Genomic DNA, 14611 nt, shown 5'->3' on the forward strand with positions numbered 1-14611 from the left:
GGAGAAGTTTCAATGGGGATTTATAAGAGAAAAGGGATGATGAAGGGTATCCAGGTGGCAGTGAAACAGACGATATTGGAGAAAATGAGAAAGGAGCAGATCAAAGAATTCATGTGTGAAGCACGTCATTTGAAGACAATGAGACATCCGAATATTGTCAAGTTTTATGGTCGCTGTTCTTCAGGAACCACTTTATATGGTCATGGAATTGGTAAGGAATGTCTCTTGTGGGTGGGGCAAAAAATCTTGGGACAAAAACTACCGTAACCCAATTTTCGTCCAGTTTTCGGAAATTTTCCCTCTACCAATTGGACAGAAAAATAGCAGAAAAATGAAGAGACTCTTAAATTTGAAATACCGTACTTCTAACTTGGACCCAATTTATCTCATTTCAAGAAGTGGTCAACTGACAAAATTTTTATCATAATATCAGCAACATTTCATCAGTCGACCACTTTTTGATATCTTTTACAGGAAATGAGATAGATAAGCTCAAAGTTAAGAGATCGGAAGCCGACCGCGTAGCCTGCAACCGCCCACTTTCCAAATTTGAGCCAATTTATCCTGGCTCCTTTAAAAGATATCAAAATTTTGTCAACTGATAAAATGTGTAACATTTTATGGTAATCATTTTATCAGTGGACCTTGTTTTTATATCTTTTACAGGAAATTAGATAAACGTGCTCAAAGCCGACAGTTAGGATTCTAAAAGAGTAATTACGGTAACTAACTTTGAAGCTCTACAAAAGCAGTTCTAGGTTTTCCCATTAGTCTGAAAATTTCAGAGTGTACTAAACAAATTCAGAGCTTTATTTTTATAATTGACATCTTTTTTGTAGCAACCGTAGTTTTTGAGCTATCCGCCTTTAAAAATTGGGTGTCTGCGTTTCGCTTCTCTCGGTGATCAAGAATCCCATCGTTAAAAGCGCATATCTCTAGAAACAAAATAGGTGCAAAACAGTTGTCAACTACAAAAATGAAGCTCAAATATTGTTTAGTATACTCTGACATTTTGATACAAATTGAAACATTTAGAATGCTTTTGTAGGGGTTAAAAGTTGACATCCGTATTTTCTCTTATAGAAGCCGACCCAAGTGTCAATTTTGAGTTCAATTATCTTGGTTTTTGTGAAAAGTATCAAAAAATTGTCAACTGATAAATCAGTTATCATAATATAATAAAAATTTTATCAGTTGCCCTCTTTTTGATATCGTTTGTAGCAATCGAGATAATTGAGCTCAAAGTATTAATTAGGAAAACCAGTATCTTCCAGGCATCAAACGGGGCTCCCGACTCTTACCTAAAAAAGAATACAAACTTGTCAAATGAAACTCGTAATGAAATGATTCTCCAAGCAGCCTGGGGTCTCGAATATCTTCATTCTCGACCAGTTCTCCATAGAGATATCGCTGCGAGAAATTGACTATATGGAGATGGAAAAGTGAAAATCTCAGATTTCGGTCTAACTCGAGCAGGTTCATTCTATCAAATGGATATGACAAAGAAGGTTCCAATTCGATGGTTGGCTCTAGAAACATTGCTCAACGGATCGTACACTTTGAAATCTGATATTTGGGCGTATGGAATAATGTGTTGGGAGATTTATTATAGTTGTGCCAGTGATCCATATCCCGGAATGACGCCTGTGGAAGTGCATCAGAAGGTTCGAGAAGGGTATCGAATGCAAATTCCCGAGAATGCTCATCCGCAAATTGAGAAGATTATTCAGGTAAATTTTTTTTCGAATTCAAGTTTACCGCAAAACGTAATAGAAGGGCTCCCTTAACTTTCAACTTTGAGCCAATTTATCTCGGTTCCTATAAAAGATATCAAAAAATGGTCAACATGTTCATCATAATATCAGCAACATTTTTTTAGTTGACAACTTTTGGATATTTTTACTAGGTGACGAGATATTGTAGTTTGAAAGAAAGATATCATGTTTTAAATTTTTCGTTGAAAAAATCAGCTTTGAACTTCTATAAACGCAGCTCTAGATTTTCAATTTGTCTAAAAATTTGATAGCATAACCTTATTTTTTCAGAGTTGCTGGCTGGAAAACCAAGCGGACCGCCCGTCGATGGCTGACATCGCGGTACAATTTCAACGTGTCACTCTCATCGCTCGACCCAATTTTGAGCAACAGGGAAAAGAGCTGGAGTTGTTTGGATTACTGTATATTCAAAATATTCAATTTCAGATTCTGAACAACCTTCGTGTTCCAAGGGGAAGAAATATGAGCAATGAGGCACCGAAAACTGCTACTTGATCTCTTTTTAAGAAAAAATGAAGATTTCAGAATTGAAATTGTTAAATTAAAGGAAATTTTAATATAGAAAATTCTACAGTAATATAAAAGCGTTTTTGTTTTTTGGATTACCATATTCGATAGTGAAAAAATTGACAGAAAGATCAAAAAAGGTTTTTTGAAATCGGAATTTCGAAATTTTCGGAATTTCAGAGTTTTTAGAAATTAGACTTTTTTGGAAATGAGAATTTTAGAATTATTGAATCAGAAACTTTAAATTTCCAAACATTCTGAAATTTTGAAATTTCGAAGTTCCCAAAATTCTGAAATTTCAAATTGCTATAAAATTCCGAAAATTCGAAAAGGAATATCACAATATGTTTAGGTCACGATAGTTTTCTTTGTGGGACCTTCGGTCAACGCCCAATGCGTTTCTCGTCCACAGCTTCGATTTTTTGACCTGCTTACAGTAATAGCGGTAATACAAGCGGCTTGATCTTTCACAGGAATTGAGATAACTCAACTCAACCTAGACAGCGTGGGGGCCCTTCTAATACAGGTTTTATGTTTTTTTAAATGATTTCGGAGAAAAAGTCTAGAATTCAACATCCTGCCTAGAAGCTGATTCTAAAATCCTCATGCATAAATCGCTGATTTCTGTCAAAAACTACGAATCGATTCAACGTGAATAACATCTTTATCCCATTTTGCCATCAAAATTCTGAAAATTCTTATCCCCTCCCCATCACTTCTCAAATCATTTTCGAATTATAAATCCCTAATTTTTTCGAAATCCGATTCTAAAAATCAGAATGGCAACGGAAGAGACCGTAACTGACAAAATACCAGAGGAAATTGAATGTACAGCTGTCTCGCCTGGCTACAGTACCCTTGGCGATATCATTCCCGTTTCATTGCATTGGAAAGACGTCTCGTGGGTTCTTTAAAATCAGTTCCGGATCAAAAATCTGAATAAATTTCCAGAGTATCAACTGTGAAACAACAAAGAGAGCTGCTGAGAAATGTGAGCGGAGTGGCTAGACCTGGAGAGCTTTTGGCGTTGATGGGAGCCAGTGGAGCTGGGAAAACGACCCTTTTGAACATGTTGATGTGTCGAAATTTGAAAGGATTGAATGCAGAAGGAATGATTACTGTAAATGGACAGGAGGTATGACTCTGAAAATCTCAACATTGAAAACCAAAAAATCTAAAGGTTTGAAAATCTGAACAATTGATAATCTGAAAAATTGAAAATTTGAAAATCTGATGGTCTGAAGATCTGAAAACCTGAAATTATGAAATTTCGAAAATTCGAAAATTTCGAAAATCTGAAATTCTGATATATTGAAATTCTGTTATTATGAAATTTTGAAATTTAGAAATTCAAAAAATCAAAAATTCAAAAAACTGAAAATCTGATAATCTGAAATTCTGAAATTCTGATAATCTGAAATTCTTAAATTCTGAAGTTCTGAAAATCTGAAACTCTGAATATCTGAGAACCTGAAAAACAGGAAATCTGAAAATTGGAAAACCTGAAAATCTGGAAATCTGAATTTCAGGATTTCTAAATCTCAAAATCTCAGAATCTCAGAACCTGTAGCATTTTTGGAATTTCTGAATTTCAGAGTTCTGGAATTTCGGTATCTCGGAATCTCAAACGTCGGAATCTAAAAATCCCGACGATCTAGAAAATTCAAAAATTCAGAAAATCCGACGTTTGAGAGCCCGAGATTCAGAAATTTGGATTTTGAACTCTTGAAGTCTATAAATTTTTGAATTCCTCAATTTTTTCAAAATATGAAATTGAAAATTTAAATAAAGAATTTTCGGAATTTCAGAATTGAAAAATAAGGAATCTTGAAAGTTAGGATTTTCAGAGTTTCCGTATTTCAGAATCTCAGAATCTCTGATTTTTTGAACTTTTTCGAATTTCAGAGATTGAGAATTTGAGAATCTCAAAATCTCGAAATTTCGAATTTCAAAAATTCGTGCAGATTTCGAAAAAAAATTGATTCTTGAATTTTTGAATTCCTGAATCTTTTCAAAATCTGATTTCCAGATGGGTGATAAAATCTCCACAATATCCGGATTCGCTCAACAAGAGGAATTATTCGTTGGGACCCTCACAGTCGAAGAATACCTAATGATCCAGGCGAAACTACGAATCGATGGATCTTCCCAATTGAGAGAAGAAAGAGTAACAGATGTAATGCACCAGCTGAAACTATGGAAATGTCGAGATTCTCGAATTGGAGTGATAGGAGAAAAGAAAGGAATCTCAGGAGGAGAAGCTAGAAGATTGACTTTTGCATGTGAAATGCTTTCCAATCCTTCACTTCTGTTTGCCGATGAACCAACAACTGGATTGGATTCTTTTATGGCTGAAAGTGTCATTCAGATTCTGAGAGGAATTGCGAAAACTGGAAGGACCATCATCTGCACCATTCATCAACCGTCTTCTCAAATTTATCAAATGTTCCATAGAGTTATTTATTTAGGTGACTTCTAAATTGTAGTAGATTTCGTCTAAATTCATTTTCAGCAAACGGTCGAACTGCTTTCCAAGGAACACCTCAAGAATCAATAGCATTCTTTGAACAGTGTGGTCATCGAGTGCCTGATGAATACAATCCCAGCGAATGGATCATTTATAAGCTGGCAGTTCAACCGGGACAAGAAAAAGAATCCAATGAACGAATTCAGGAGATTGTGGATCATTATGAAGAGAGTGATCACCAGAAGAAAGTGATGGGACAATTGGAGGATATCAGTGAAAAGGGTCAACCACCTGCCATGCATAAAGCCAATGTTTTTACGCAGGTTAAGGCGTTGAGTATGAGGTTAACATCATTTCTGACAAGTTTTAGCATGGTGGTCTAACTTTCTCAGTTTGAGTTTTCTAGGTCTCCAACTTTTATGACCTAGATATGACCTAATACTTATCTAGTGCCTTTTCTAGGTCATTTCAGCATGGTGGCCTAGAAAACTCAAGTTGCGAAAGTTAGGCCACTACGTAAAATGGCCTAGAAATGGTCTGATATCCCCCTGGTGTGTTTTTTTTAATGGCAGAGAGAACCCACCAGGTAAATACAAGGCCATTTCTGGGCCATTCCAACATGATGGCCTAACTTTCTCAACTTGAGTTTTCTAGACCACCAAGCTGAAATGGCTTATAAAACACTTTATTCTCCAATTTTTTTTTGAAAACTTCTAGATGCGGTCTGGATGTATGGCGTGCTCCCCAACTGACAATGGCAAAAATCATTCAAAAAATCCTTTTCGGCTTATTCATCGGATTACTGTACCTGAGAGTGAGCAACTTTTTTTTCTCGAAATTTCTAGAAAAAACAGACAATTTCAGACAGATTACAACGAGGATCATGGAATTCATAACATCAACGGAGCACTGTTCTTCATTGTTGGAGAATACATTTATTCGACTTCTTATGGTAAAAATTCTGGTATTCTGAAATTCAGAAGCTCTAAAATTCTAAAATTCCGAAATTCTGAAATTCTAAAATTCTAAAATTCTAAAATTCTAAAATTCCGAAATTCTGAAATTCGAAAATTTGAAAATTCAAAAATTCAAAAATTCAAAAATTTAAAAATTCAAAAAATGCTGATCTTCTTCAAAAACTCTGAAAGTCTGAATTCCAGAATTCCAAAATCGGAATCTCAGAATTCTAATTTTTTGTATTTTTTCGAATTTTCGAACTTCTGACTTTTCTAGATTGTTGGAATTTTCTGAACCAGACGTTTGACATTCCGAGATTCTGAAATTTTAAAATTCAAAATTTCGAAAAATTAAAAAGTTCAAAAATAAATTCAAAAATTCCGAAATTCAAGAACTCAAAAACTCTAAACTTCAAAATTTTCAGCAATTATGATGTTCCTGAACAACGAGTTTCCACTGATCGCTCGGGAGTATCATGATGGATTGTATAATCTTTGGACGTAAGTAAATTTTTGAAAAAAAAATCCAAAATTTCAAAAAATTCCAGGTACTACATTGCTCGATGCCTAACTCTGATGCCACTTTTCTCAACAGATGGCTTGATTTTTCTGTACATTTGCTACTGGATGATTGGATTGAACACTTCTGTGATACAGGTGATTTGAGATCCTAGAGTTAGAAGCTGAAGATCCATTTTCCAGCTCCTCTACGCCACCATCATCTCCCTCCTAGCCTGTCAAGCCTCCTCAGCTTTCGGTATCGCAATGTCTTGCATCTTCCCAACCGCCCAGATGACGTCAGTCATGGCTAGTCCCCTTCTAGTCCTTTTCCGTCTTTTCGGTGGTTTCTATGGTGATACGGACACGTTTCCAGCGGCGATCCGTTGGCTACAGTATACCAGTATGTATAGGTGAGGCATTTTGAATTCGGATGATTCAATTTTAAAAAATTAAAGATTTGCCTTCGAAGGACTCGTCGTCAACCAATGGTCCCAAATCGATCAATTCCATGATGTCCCAAATTGGAGTGATACTAAAAGAGACGTGATTTTCCGATACTTCTCATTCCATCACTGGATGATTCCTGTGGATATCGTCGGGCTGATTGTCATTAGTTTTGGATTCTATTTGATTGGATTCGTGGCACTTTTGGTTCGAATGAAGAAGGCACGATAGATAGATTGATCTAGAAAACATTGTGTATGCTATAACAGATATTGTGTGAATAAAGAAATTGGTGGTATATATATATGTATAATTTTTAAAAGCAGGGAGGGAGGGAGGAGCATTGGGTAGAAGATTTGAGAGGGGAACAATCCGCAAAAACGTGAAAAGAGATGCTAAAACGGAGGAGAATGAATGAGAAGAGTACAATTGGAGGAGTTCATCGGTAAAACAGGGAATCGAGAGACCTTTTTAAAACTATAAAACGAGTTTTATAAAATGAGATATTATGAAAAAGTAGGTTGTTGGCGGTCAGTCGGCGGTCCAAAATGAAAGCCTTATTCGGGAGCTGCTTAGCGAACTTCGAAACACGGAAGAAATTGGTTCTTGTTATGCTGTTGTTTCTGGTTCTTGCCTTTGATTTTCTTGGTAAATTGCCGATTGAGAAAGTCCATATCTGTCGCTTTCCTGTTCACTTCCATTGTCACAATATCCTGAAATCTGGTGGTTTTTGAGCGAGGGTTTTTTATCTTGGAAATTTTGGAATTCTGAAATTAATATCTACAGTAATCCTCAAAATTCAAAATATACAATAATCTACAAAGTTGAAAATAAACAGTAACTTTCAAAAGTGAACAATTACAGTAATCTTCGAAATTCAAAAACTACAGTAATTTTCGAAATTCGAAATCTACAGTAGTCCTTGAAATTCTAAAACTACAGTAATATTTGAAGTTCAAAATCTACATTACTTTTTAGGATTCAAAACCTACCGTAATTTTTGAAACTCGAAATCTACAGTAGCCTGTGAAATTTGAAAACTACAGTAATCTTCGAAATTCAAAAACTATTATAATTTTTGAAATTCGAAATCTACCGTAATTTTTTTGAATCTAAAAATTTACTGTAATCTTTAAAATTCCAAATCTACCGTAATTGGCATTTAAAATCTACCGTAATCTTTGAAGTTCAAAAACTACAGTAATCCTTGAGTTTCAAAAATTAAAGTAATTAATCCTTGAAATTCGAAACCCGCAGTGATCTTTAAAGTTCAATATCTACCGTAATCTGTGAATCTCACAATCGACCGTAACCTTTGAAATTCAAAGACTACAGCAATCTATAAAGTTCAAAATATACAGTAACCTTCGAAATTTGAAAGCTACAGTAAACTTTGAAATCCGAAAACTACAGAAAATTTCGATGTTCAAAAACTACAGTAATCATTGAAACTCAAAAAATACAGTAACCTTTGAAATTCGAAGACTACCGTAATCCATGAAATCCAAAAACTACCGTAATCGTTGACATCCGAAGACTACAGCAGGCTTCATAATCTACAGTTATGTTTGAAACTCAAAAACTACAGAAATCTCTAAAATTCAAAATCTACAGTAATCCAAGTACCTACCCCTCTAGTATCCAACACTTCTCCTTTAATCAAAATCAACTTTTCTTGAGCATTTCCAGTGATCGCCACTTGTTTTCCCAGGTGCCATCGAGTCGGTTTGCCCATTTTCTCGCCGTTTCGGTTGAAACCCTTCTCAATCTCAACAGAAATCTTGTTCTGATTTTCTGGAAAATTCACAACTTATTTTTTTTTGTTCCTAAAATTTCTTATTTTCACCTTGATAGCTCTTATCAACAACTCGTACAAATCCCAATTGTTTGGCGTTTACCGGAAGTGACGCCGGAGGATTCCAAGGGTGATTATGATGAGGATCTTCTGGATGAGGACTGCTTTTCTTCAATTCGAGATTTTGATTTTGACTTTTTGAAGTATTTCCTGTTTTTGGTTCCTTTATCAGTAGAATTTTCGGCGGTTGAATGGTTTTTTCCTTTTGAAAGGTCCCTTTTTTCTTTCGATTCTTCCCATGATATTTCTCATCCATCGGAAATACGTAGAATTTTTGCTCTTTGCTGATTGGATGTCTTTCGGCGAACGACTTTGTATCGTTGTGGTTTCGACCATTCAGAGCACAATATCTGCAAAAAGAGCATCTAAAACTTGTACATTTTGTGGGAAATTCGAATTTTTGAATTTTGCAGAAACTTTTGAAAAATGCCTAAAATTTTAAATCCCAAAATTCCCAAATTTCAAATTTTTAAAAATATGAATTTCCCGAAATTACGAAATTCGGAATTTTCCAAAATTAGAAAATTTCAAAATCTGAAATTCCCAAAATTCTGGAACTTTCAAAGCCGGAATTTCGAAAATCTGAAAATTTCCAAAAGTTGACATTTCGAAAAACCGACCGAAGTTTTGTATTTGCGCGTCAATCAGCCAGAAAGTGTTTGCGTACGTGATTCAAAAAATTCGTCGTACAATAAAATGATGCGTACGCGAACACTTTACGGCATGTTGACGCTGAAATGTACGATTTCGGTCGGAAGCCTTACGAATTCCGATAAAAAATCCCATGTAAAGTGGGCGGAGTGGGGGGGGGGGGGGTGGAGCCTAAATTGCAAGCTGCGCACGGTTTTGCCACTTTGTTTTTTCGCACATTTGAATCCGGTAAACTTGCAATTTAGGCACCGCCCCTGGCTCCGCCCACTTTGTTTTCGTGATGGGAAAAAATGTTGAGAATCGAAATTTCCCGAAATTTTCCAAAAATTTCAAAAACGAAAATCCCCGAAATTCCAAAAAATTTGAGAATCGGAATTTCCAGAAATTCTGAAAATTTCAAAATCGGAATTTCCTAAATTTTCAAAATCTGAGTTTTTCCGAATTCCCAAAATGTCATTCCGAACATCTCCAGCCTACTCTCCAACTCACATCGAATCATTGGTAACATTCTCGGAAACATCAAAATCCACAAAATAGTATGCATTGGTGATAGAGAACCGATGAGGTCCCTCCATAAGACTAGTTGTACTTATCAGTTCCACAACTATCTGAAAATTGAATTTTGAAGTTTTCTAACCCCTAAAGCTTTGAAATCACCGTCTGCGAGTCACAAATGGGATGACCCACAACCTTGCATATACGAAAATCGGACTTGTGCTCAATCGGATTCTTTATGTCGTAATTTTTGGCAATTAGGATGTTCGTGCCTTTTGGGATTTGCAGAAAAGCATTGTTTTTCACTGAAAATGATGCATAATGTCTGGTTACTGTTTTCACAGTCTCCTGCCAAATTCGTTGATTTCGAATGTCGGTCGTAGAGTTTGCCACTTCAAAACGGAGCTTCTCTAGGTTCTTCTTCTGGAGACGTTCCTCGTACTCGTGCTCGATTCTGATGGTGAATCCTTCTTTTTCCGAGAAGAAGAACTCTTTTTTGTCTTCTTTCGGCACCCCTTCCAGTGTCAGAACCATCTGAAACTTCTATTTTTCAAAAAAAATCTCTTAACACTTGTACTAGGGAGGTCCCCAAATTGTTAAGTTTGAGCTCAATTATCTCAAGTTCTATGCAAGTTATCAAAATGATCAACTGATAAAACACTTCTGATATTATGATAAAAACTTCGTTAGTTAACCTTTTTCATATCTCTGACGGGAACCGAGAAAAATTGACTCAAAGTTAAAAGTTGCAGGACCCTTCTAATACAGGTTTGAAAATAAGATAGGCACTCACCCCATCATTAAAAACTCGACTAACGACGGCCAGAACCGATGATCTTCCGTTGGCTGTGGATTGAATGATGACGTGGTGTCCGGAGAGTTGTTTGAATTTCGACATTCTTCTAGTGGAGGTGACAAAGAGGCGGATGTAGCAGTTTGCTTGATTCTCGATGAACCAGACGATCGCACTGACATCAGTGATTGTCAATTCTCCAATCTTTTCGCACAACTCATCCAAATTTTCTACCAATTGATAACCGGGAAGAATGCCATCTTCACTCGCCAAGCTTTCCAAATCGTCATCTTCCAACTCGCATATTCTCAAATAGTATGTCCGTTCGGGGGTCAGCGGAATATTAACGTCTCTGGTTAGAAAGGTCTCGACACGAATTGTGATCTGAAATTATATATGGGTGTTATATATATATATATATATATATATATATATATATATATAATATATTTAAATTTACACTACCGGTCAATAATAGGCATTAAAACTTATTTTCAGTTGATACTCAGCCATTTTGATTATTTTCAGGAGTCTGAAGCTCGACTACCAAGTTTCCGATCACTTTGAAAACTTGGGAGGGTTTGGACCTAGAAAATGGACCTAGATTGAAAAAGCTGCATTCCCAGAGTCTTATGAAAATTCTTAGACTTTCAGCTATTTGCCGATTTTTGAAAGATGGCTGTTGTTTCATGTTTTCAGTACTGCACGGGCCAAAAAGAGGCGATTTTCAGAAATCGGCCAATAGCTGAAACAGGAATTTTCAGGAAAATTCTGTGAAAGTCTAGGTTTCAATCTAGGTCCATTTTGCACACTCCAAAATCTTCAAAGTGATAAGCTTGACAGCCAAGCTTCAGACTTTTGAAAACGATCAAAATGACTGAAAATCAACTGCATATGTTTCATTTTTCGCTTTTAGTACCGTTTTCTGTTCCAAGTCCTTGCTTATCACATCGACCAAAACATTGCCGGCCTCGTCTATAACATCTCCGAATCGCAGTTGCGTCCTCTCTTCCACAAACTCCAGCAACTCCTCCTTCTCCGGCTCGATACACGTCATCACCAGCTCTGTCAAATAGATATTTCTCCACCGTTCTCCCTCTTTTTTCCGCATTCTGAGCCGCTTCTTGTCCACCAATCGCCACCCGTTTATCGCTTCGAACAGCTCTTTTTGATTCATTTCGTGCGGTTTCGGAGAACGCGGCTCGTCGGGTTGTGGTGATGGAATCGGGTCGTCGGCGGAGGTGTTAAGTTCACCGTTGTAAATGGAATTCATTAGAGACATCCATATATCAGTGTCCTCCCAAATCGGAAAGCCGGAATTCGAGGATATTGTTACCTAAAAAACTCTTCCAGTTAAGACCACTCGATGAGCAATGATTTTCGAAAACATGTTTATGCGAAATTCAAACATGAGAGAATTTTGGAATTGTTCGGTTTTTTTTCGGCTCGCATATTGTTTGTTTTACTCTAAAAATCATTTTGCGAGCTAAATTGCAAGAGAAACAAAAACAATTTTTTAATCACTGAGAACAAATTAAAAAATGACATAAAACTGGCGGTGTATGAAGTAATAATAAAAAATTGGCCTAAAAAACCAGGGCGGAACCTCGTAAATCGACAGAAGCGGCGTTATTTATATTCATTGTTCTCGAAGACGTCAACCAGAAGACGAACAATTTCCGAGAAGCAAGACAAACAAACGAAGACAGTCGCAAAGTATTTTTTTGGCGATTTTTATTAGAATTTCCTCTAATAGAAGCCGACAAAAACGTTAATTTTTAGCTCAATTATCTCGATTCCTATAACAGATATGAAGAAGTGGTCAACTGATAAAATACTTATCATAATATTGTCAATATTTTATTAGTTGAAAATTTGTTGATATCTTTCAAAGGAGCCGAAATAATTGAGCTCAAAACTGACGGTTTTCCCCATCTCGAACCTTAATATTCCTCTCCAAATACTCAAATTCCTCAACTATCCCCCGACAATGCTCTTGTGGTTGTATTATCGACGAATGCGAAAGTATCACTTCCTGATTCTGAATACATTGCTCAAGTTGTAACGCGTCTTCTTCCTCAACTTCATTTTTCGAATCTATTCGAACCCATTTGTCTGTCCCATCGAGTTTTCTGAATGGAATTCGACACAATATTTCCGTCCACAGTATTTCAGATGACGTTGCTGCTTCTTCTCCACCATCGACCGAGCTCATTGCTTTCTGGTATTTTACATTGAAGAAGTCCAGAGTTGCTGATGATTGGAAAGCTGCGAATTATTGACCGGAAGCTGACCTGGATAATAGGGGGAGAACGAGAATTTAAGGGAAAATAAGGCATCCCAGAGATTTTCAATAGGAAAGAAACGATAATTAATTTATTTGGGAAACAAAAAAGACACAAAAAGACAATTCCAAACTAAGCCTATCGATCGACCTCTCCAAAAACGATATCCATGGTTCCAATAACGGCGACGATGTCAGCAATAAGAGACATATAACAGACGTCGTGGATGGCGGCGAGATGAGCGAAGCCTGGAGCGCGGATGAAGCAGCTGAAAATGATACATAGTGACATATAAATGTATATGTATAGCATATAATATAGTATGCGTCAATTCGGTGACTCACCGGTACGGTTTTCCTGTTCCATCGGCCACCAAATACACTCCAAACTCTCCTTTTGGAGCCTCGATTGGGACATACGTGGCACCGGGCGGCACTTGGAAACCTTCGGTGAAGAATTTGAAGTGATGGATTAGGGATTCCATGTTCTCTTTCATTTCAGCTCGCTTTGGTGGCACCACTTTGTGATCGTCGACTTTGATTTCTCCAGTTGGCATTTTATTTAGGCACTGGATGATGATATTCAACGATTGACGCATCTCCTCAACACGGCATAAATAACGATCATAGCAATCTCCTTTAGTTCCAATTGGGACATCGAATTCCATATCAGCATAGGCATCGTATGGTTGTGTCTTTCGAACGTCTTGCTTGATTCCACTTCCACGAACCATGACACCACTGAATCCCCAGTTCAACGCATCCGCAGCAGATACCAAACCGATGTCGACAGTTCTGGCTTTCCAAATACGATTCTCTGTTAGCATATCTTCCAACTCATCGATTCTAGCTGGGAATTTCGTTGCCCAATCGTAAATATCATCCATGAGTCCAATAGGCAAATCCCATGCAACACCACCCGGGCGAACATAGTTAGCGTGCATTCTGGCTCCAGAGACTCGCTCAGAAAACTCGAAAAGCTTCTCACGCTCCTCAAACATCCAGAAGAAGGGTGTCATTGCTCCAATATCGAGAGCATGGGTTGTGATACCCATAATATGGTTTTGGATCCTTGTGAGCTCTCCGAATAGAGTTCGAATGTACTTTGCTCGCGGTGGGATGTCAATTCCAAGAAGTTTCTCGATTGCCAACGCGAATGCTTGCTCGTTGCACATCATCGAAACGTAGTCAAGGCGATCGAAGTAAGGGAGAGCCTAAAAGAGAAAACTACACTTTTTACGAGGGCTGTCTACCTGTGTATATGTTTTGTGCTCAATGAGTTTTTCAGTAGCACGATGAAGAAGACCGATGTGAGGGATGGCTTTAATAATGACTTCTCCTTCGAGTTTGAGCACCAGTCGAAGCACACCGTGAGCTGCCGGATGCTGTGGACCGAAATTGAGAATCATGTTTTCCAGGTTTTTTTCTCTGAAAAAATTACTTGAAAATCACGGAAACAGAGAAAAAACAAAAAACCTTTTCTTTCCCTCATAATTGTCGCTGAGCACTGGATCGCTATAAGCGAGCTTCTCCAACTTGTCAAGTCCGATTTGTTCGTCGAAATCGGATACTCGCTCTGACATCCAAAGCTTTCCAAGCGTTCCGCCTGTCTGAAATAGGAAAAATCGTCAGAAATCAACAAGAATTTTTAAGTGTTAACCTTGAATTGCCTTTCGAACTTTGCATCGGGATACCAGATTGTGTGAGAGTCCCGCTTTGAAAGAGCAGTCCTACAACATGCTACTGCTCGAAGTGGATGCAAGGAGCGGGAAAGCATCTCTAGAAAATAGCGATTTCAGGAGGAAATTTTTTAGAGCCAACGAAAAACATGGAAAAATGACTTTCTACAGTAATACACGACAGGCGTTGCGAGACCCGCTGCA

At 37.3% G+C, this 14611-nt stretch overlaps 4 protein-coding genes across 4 annotated transcripts; 2 read left to right on the forward strand and 2 right to left on the reverse strand.

Annotated features, from left to right (window-relative positions):
- Positions 1-1589: 1589 nt before the first annotated feature.
- On the forward strand, positions 1590-2270 carry CBG19686 (the record flags this gene model as incomplete). Its single annotated transcript, XM_002634654.2, has 2 exons — positions 1590-1730; positions 2046-2270. The coding sequence occupies 2 exons, from the start codon at positions 1590-1592 to the stop codon at positions 2268-2270; spliced, it is 366 nt and encodes a 121-aa protein (XP_002634700.2).
- Positions 2271-3061: 791 nt separating this feature from the next.
- Cbr-wht-6 lies at positions 3062-6881 on the forward strand (the record flags this gene model as incomplete). Its single annotated transcript, XM_002634653.1, has 10 exons — positions 3062-3183; positions 3234-3417; positions 4312-4750; positions 4795-5092; positions 5467-5563; positions 5614-5701; positions 6131-6206; positions 6254-6362; positions 6408-6616; positions 6662-6881. 10 exons carry the CDS (start codon positions 3062-3064, stop codon positions 6879-6881), a joined length of 1842 nt encoding a protein of 613 aa, XP_002634699.1.
- Positions 6882-7222: 341 nt separating this feature from the next.
- Positions 7223-12659, reverse strand: CBG19684 (the record flags this gene model as incomplete). Its single annotated transcript, XM_002634652.2, has 8 exons — positions 7223-7363; positions 8281-8444; positions 8497-8855; positions 9646-9764; positions 9814-10185; positions 10445-10828; positions 11364-11780; positions 12387-12659. 8 exons carry the CDS (start codon positions 12657-12659, stop codon positions 7223-7225), a joined length of 2229 nt encoding a protein of 742 aa, XP_002634698.2.
- Positions 12660-12867: 208 nt separating this feature from the next.
- Cbr-nduf-2.2 lies at positions 12868-14505 on the reverse strand (the record flags this gene model as incomplete). The annotated part of the gene is made up of 5 exons (XM_002634651.1): positions 12868-12997; positions 13074-13942; positions 13982-14156; positions 14205-14338; positions 14389-14505. 5 exons carry the CDS (start codon positions 14503-14505, stop codon positions 12868-12870), a joined length of 1425 nt encoding a protein of 474 aa, XP_002634697.1.
- Between the last annotated feature and the right edge of the window lie 106 nt (positions 14506-14611).

This window comes from Caenorhabditis briggsae, assembly GCF_000004555.2.
Source record: "Caenorhabditis briggsae complete genome, chrIII, whole genome shotgun sequence".
NCBI lineage: Eukaryota > Metazoa > Nematoda > Chromadorea > Rhabditida > Rhabditidae > Caenorhabditis > Caenorhabditis briggsae.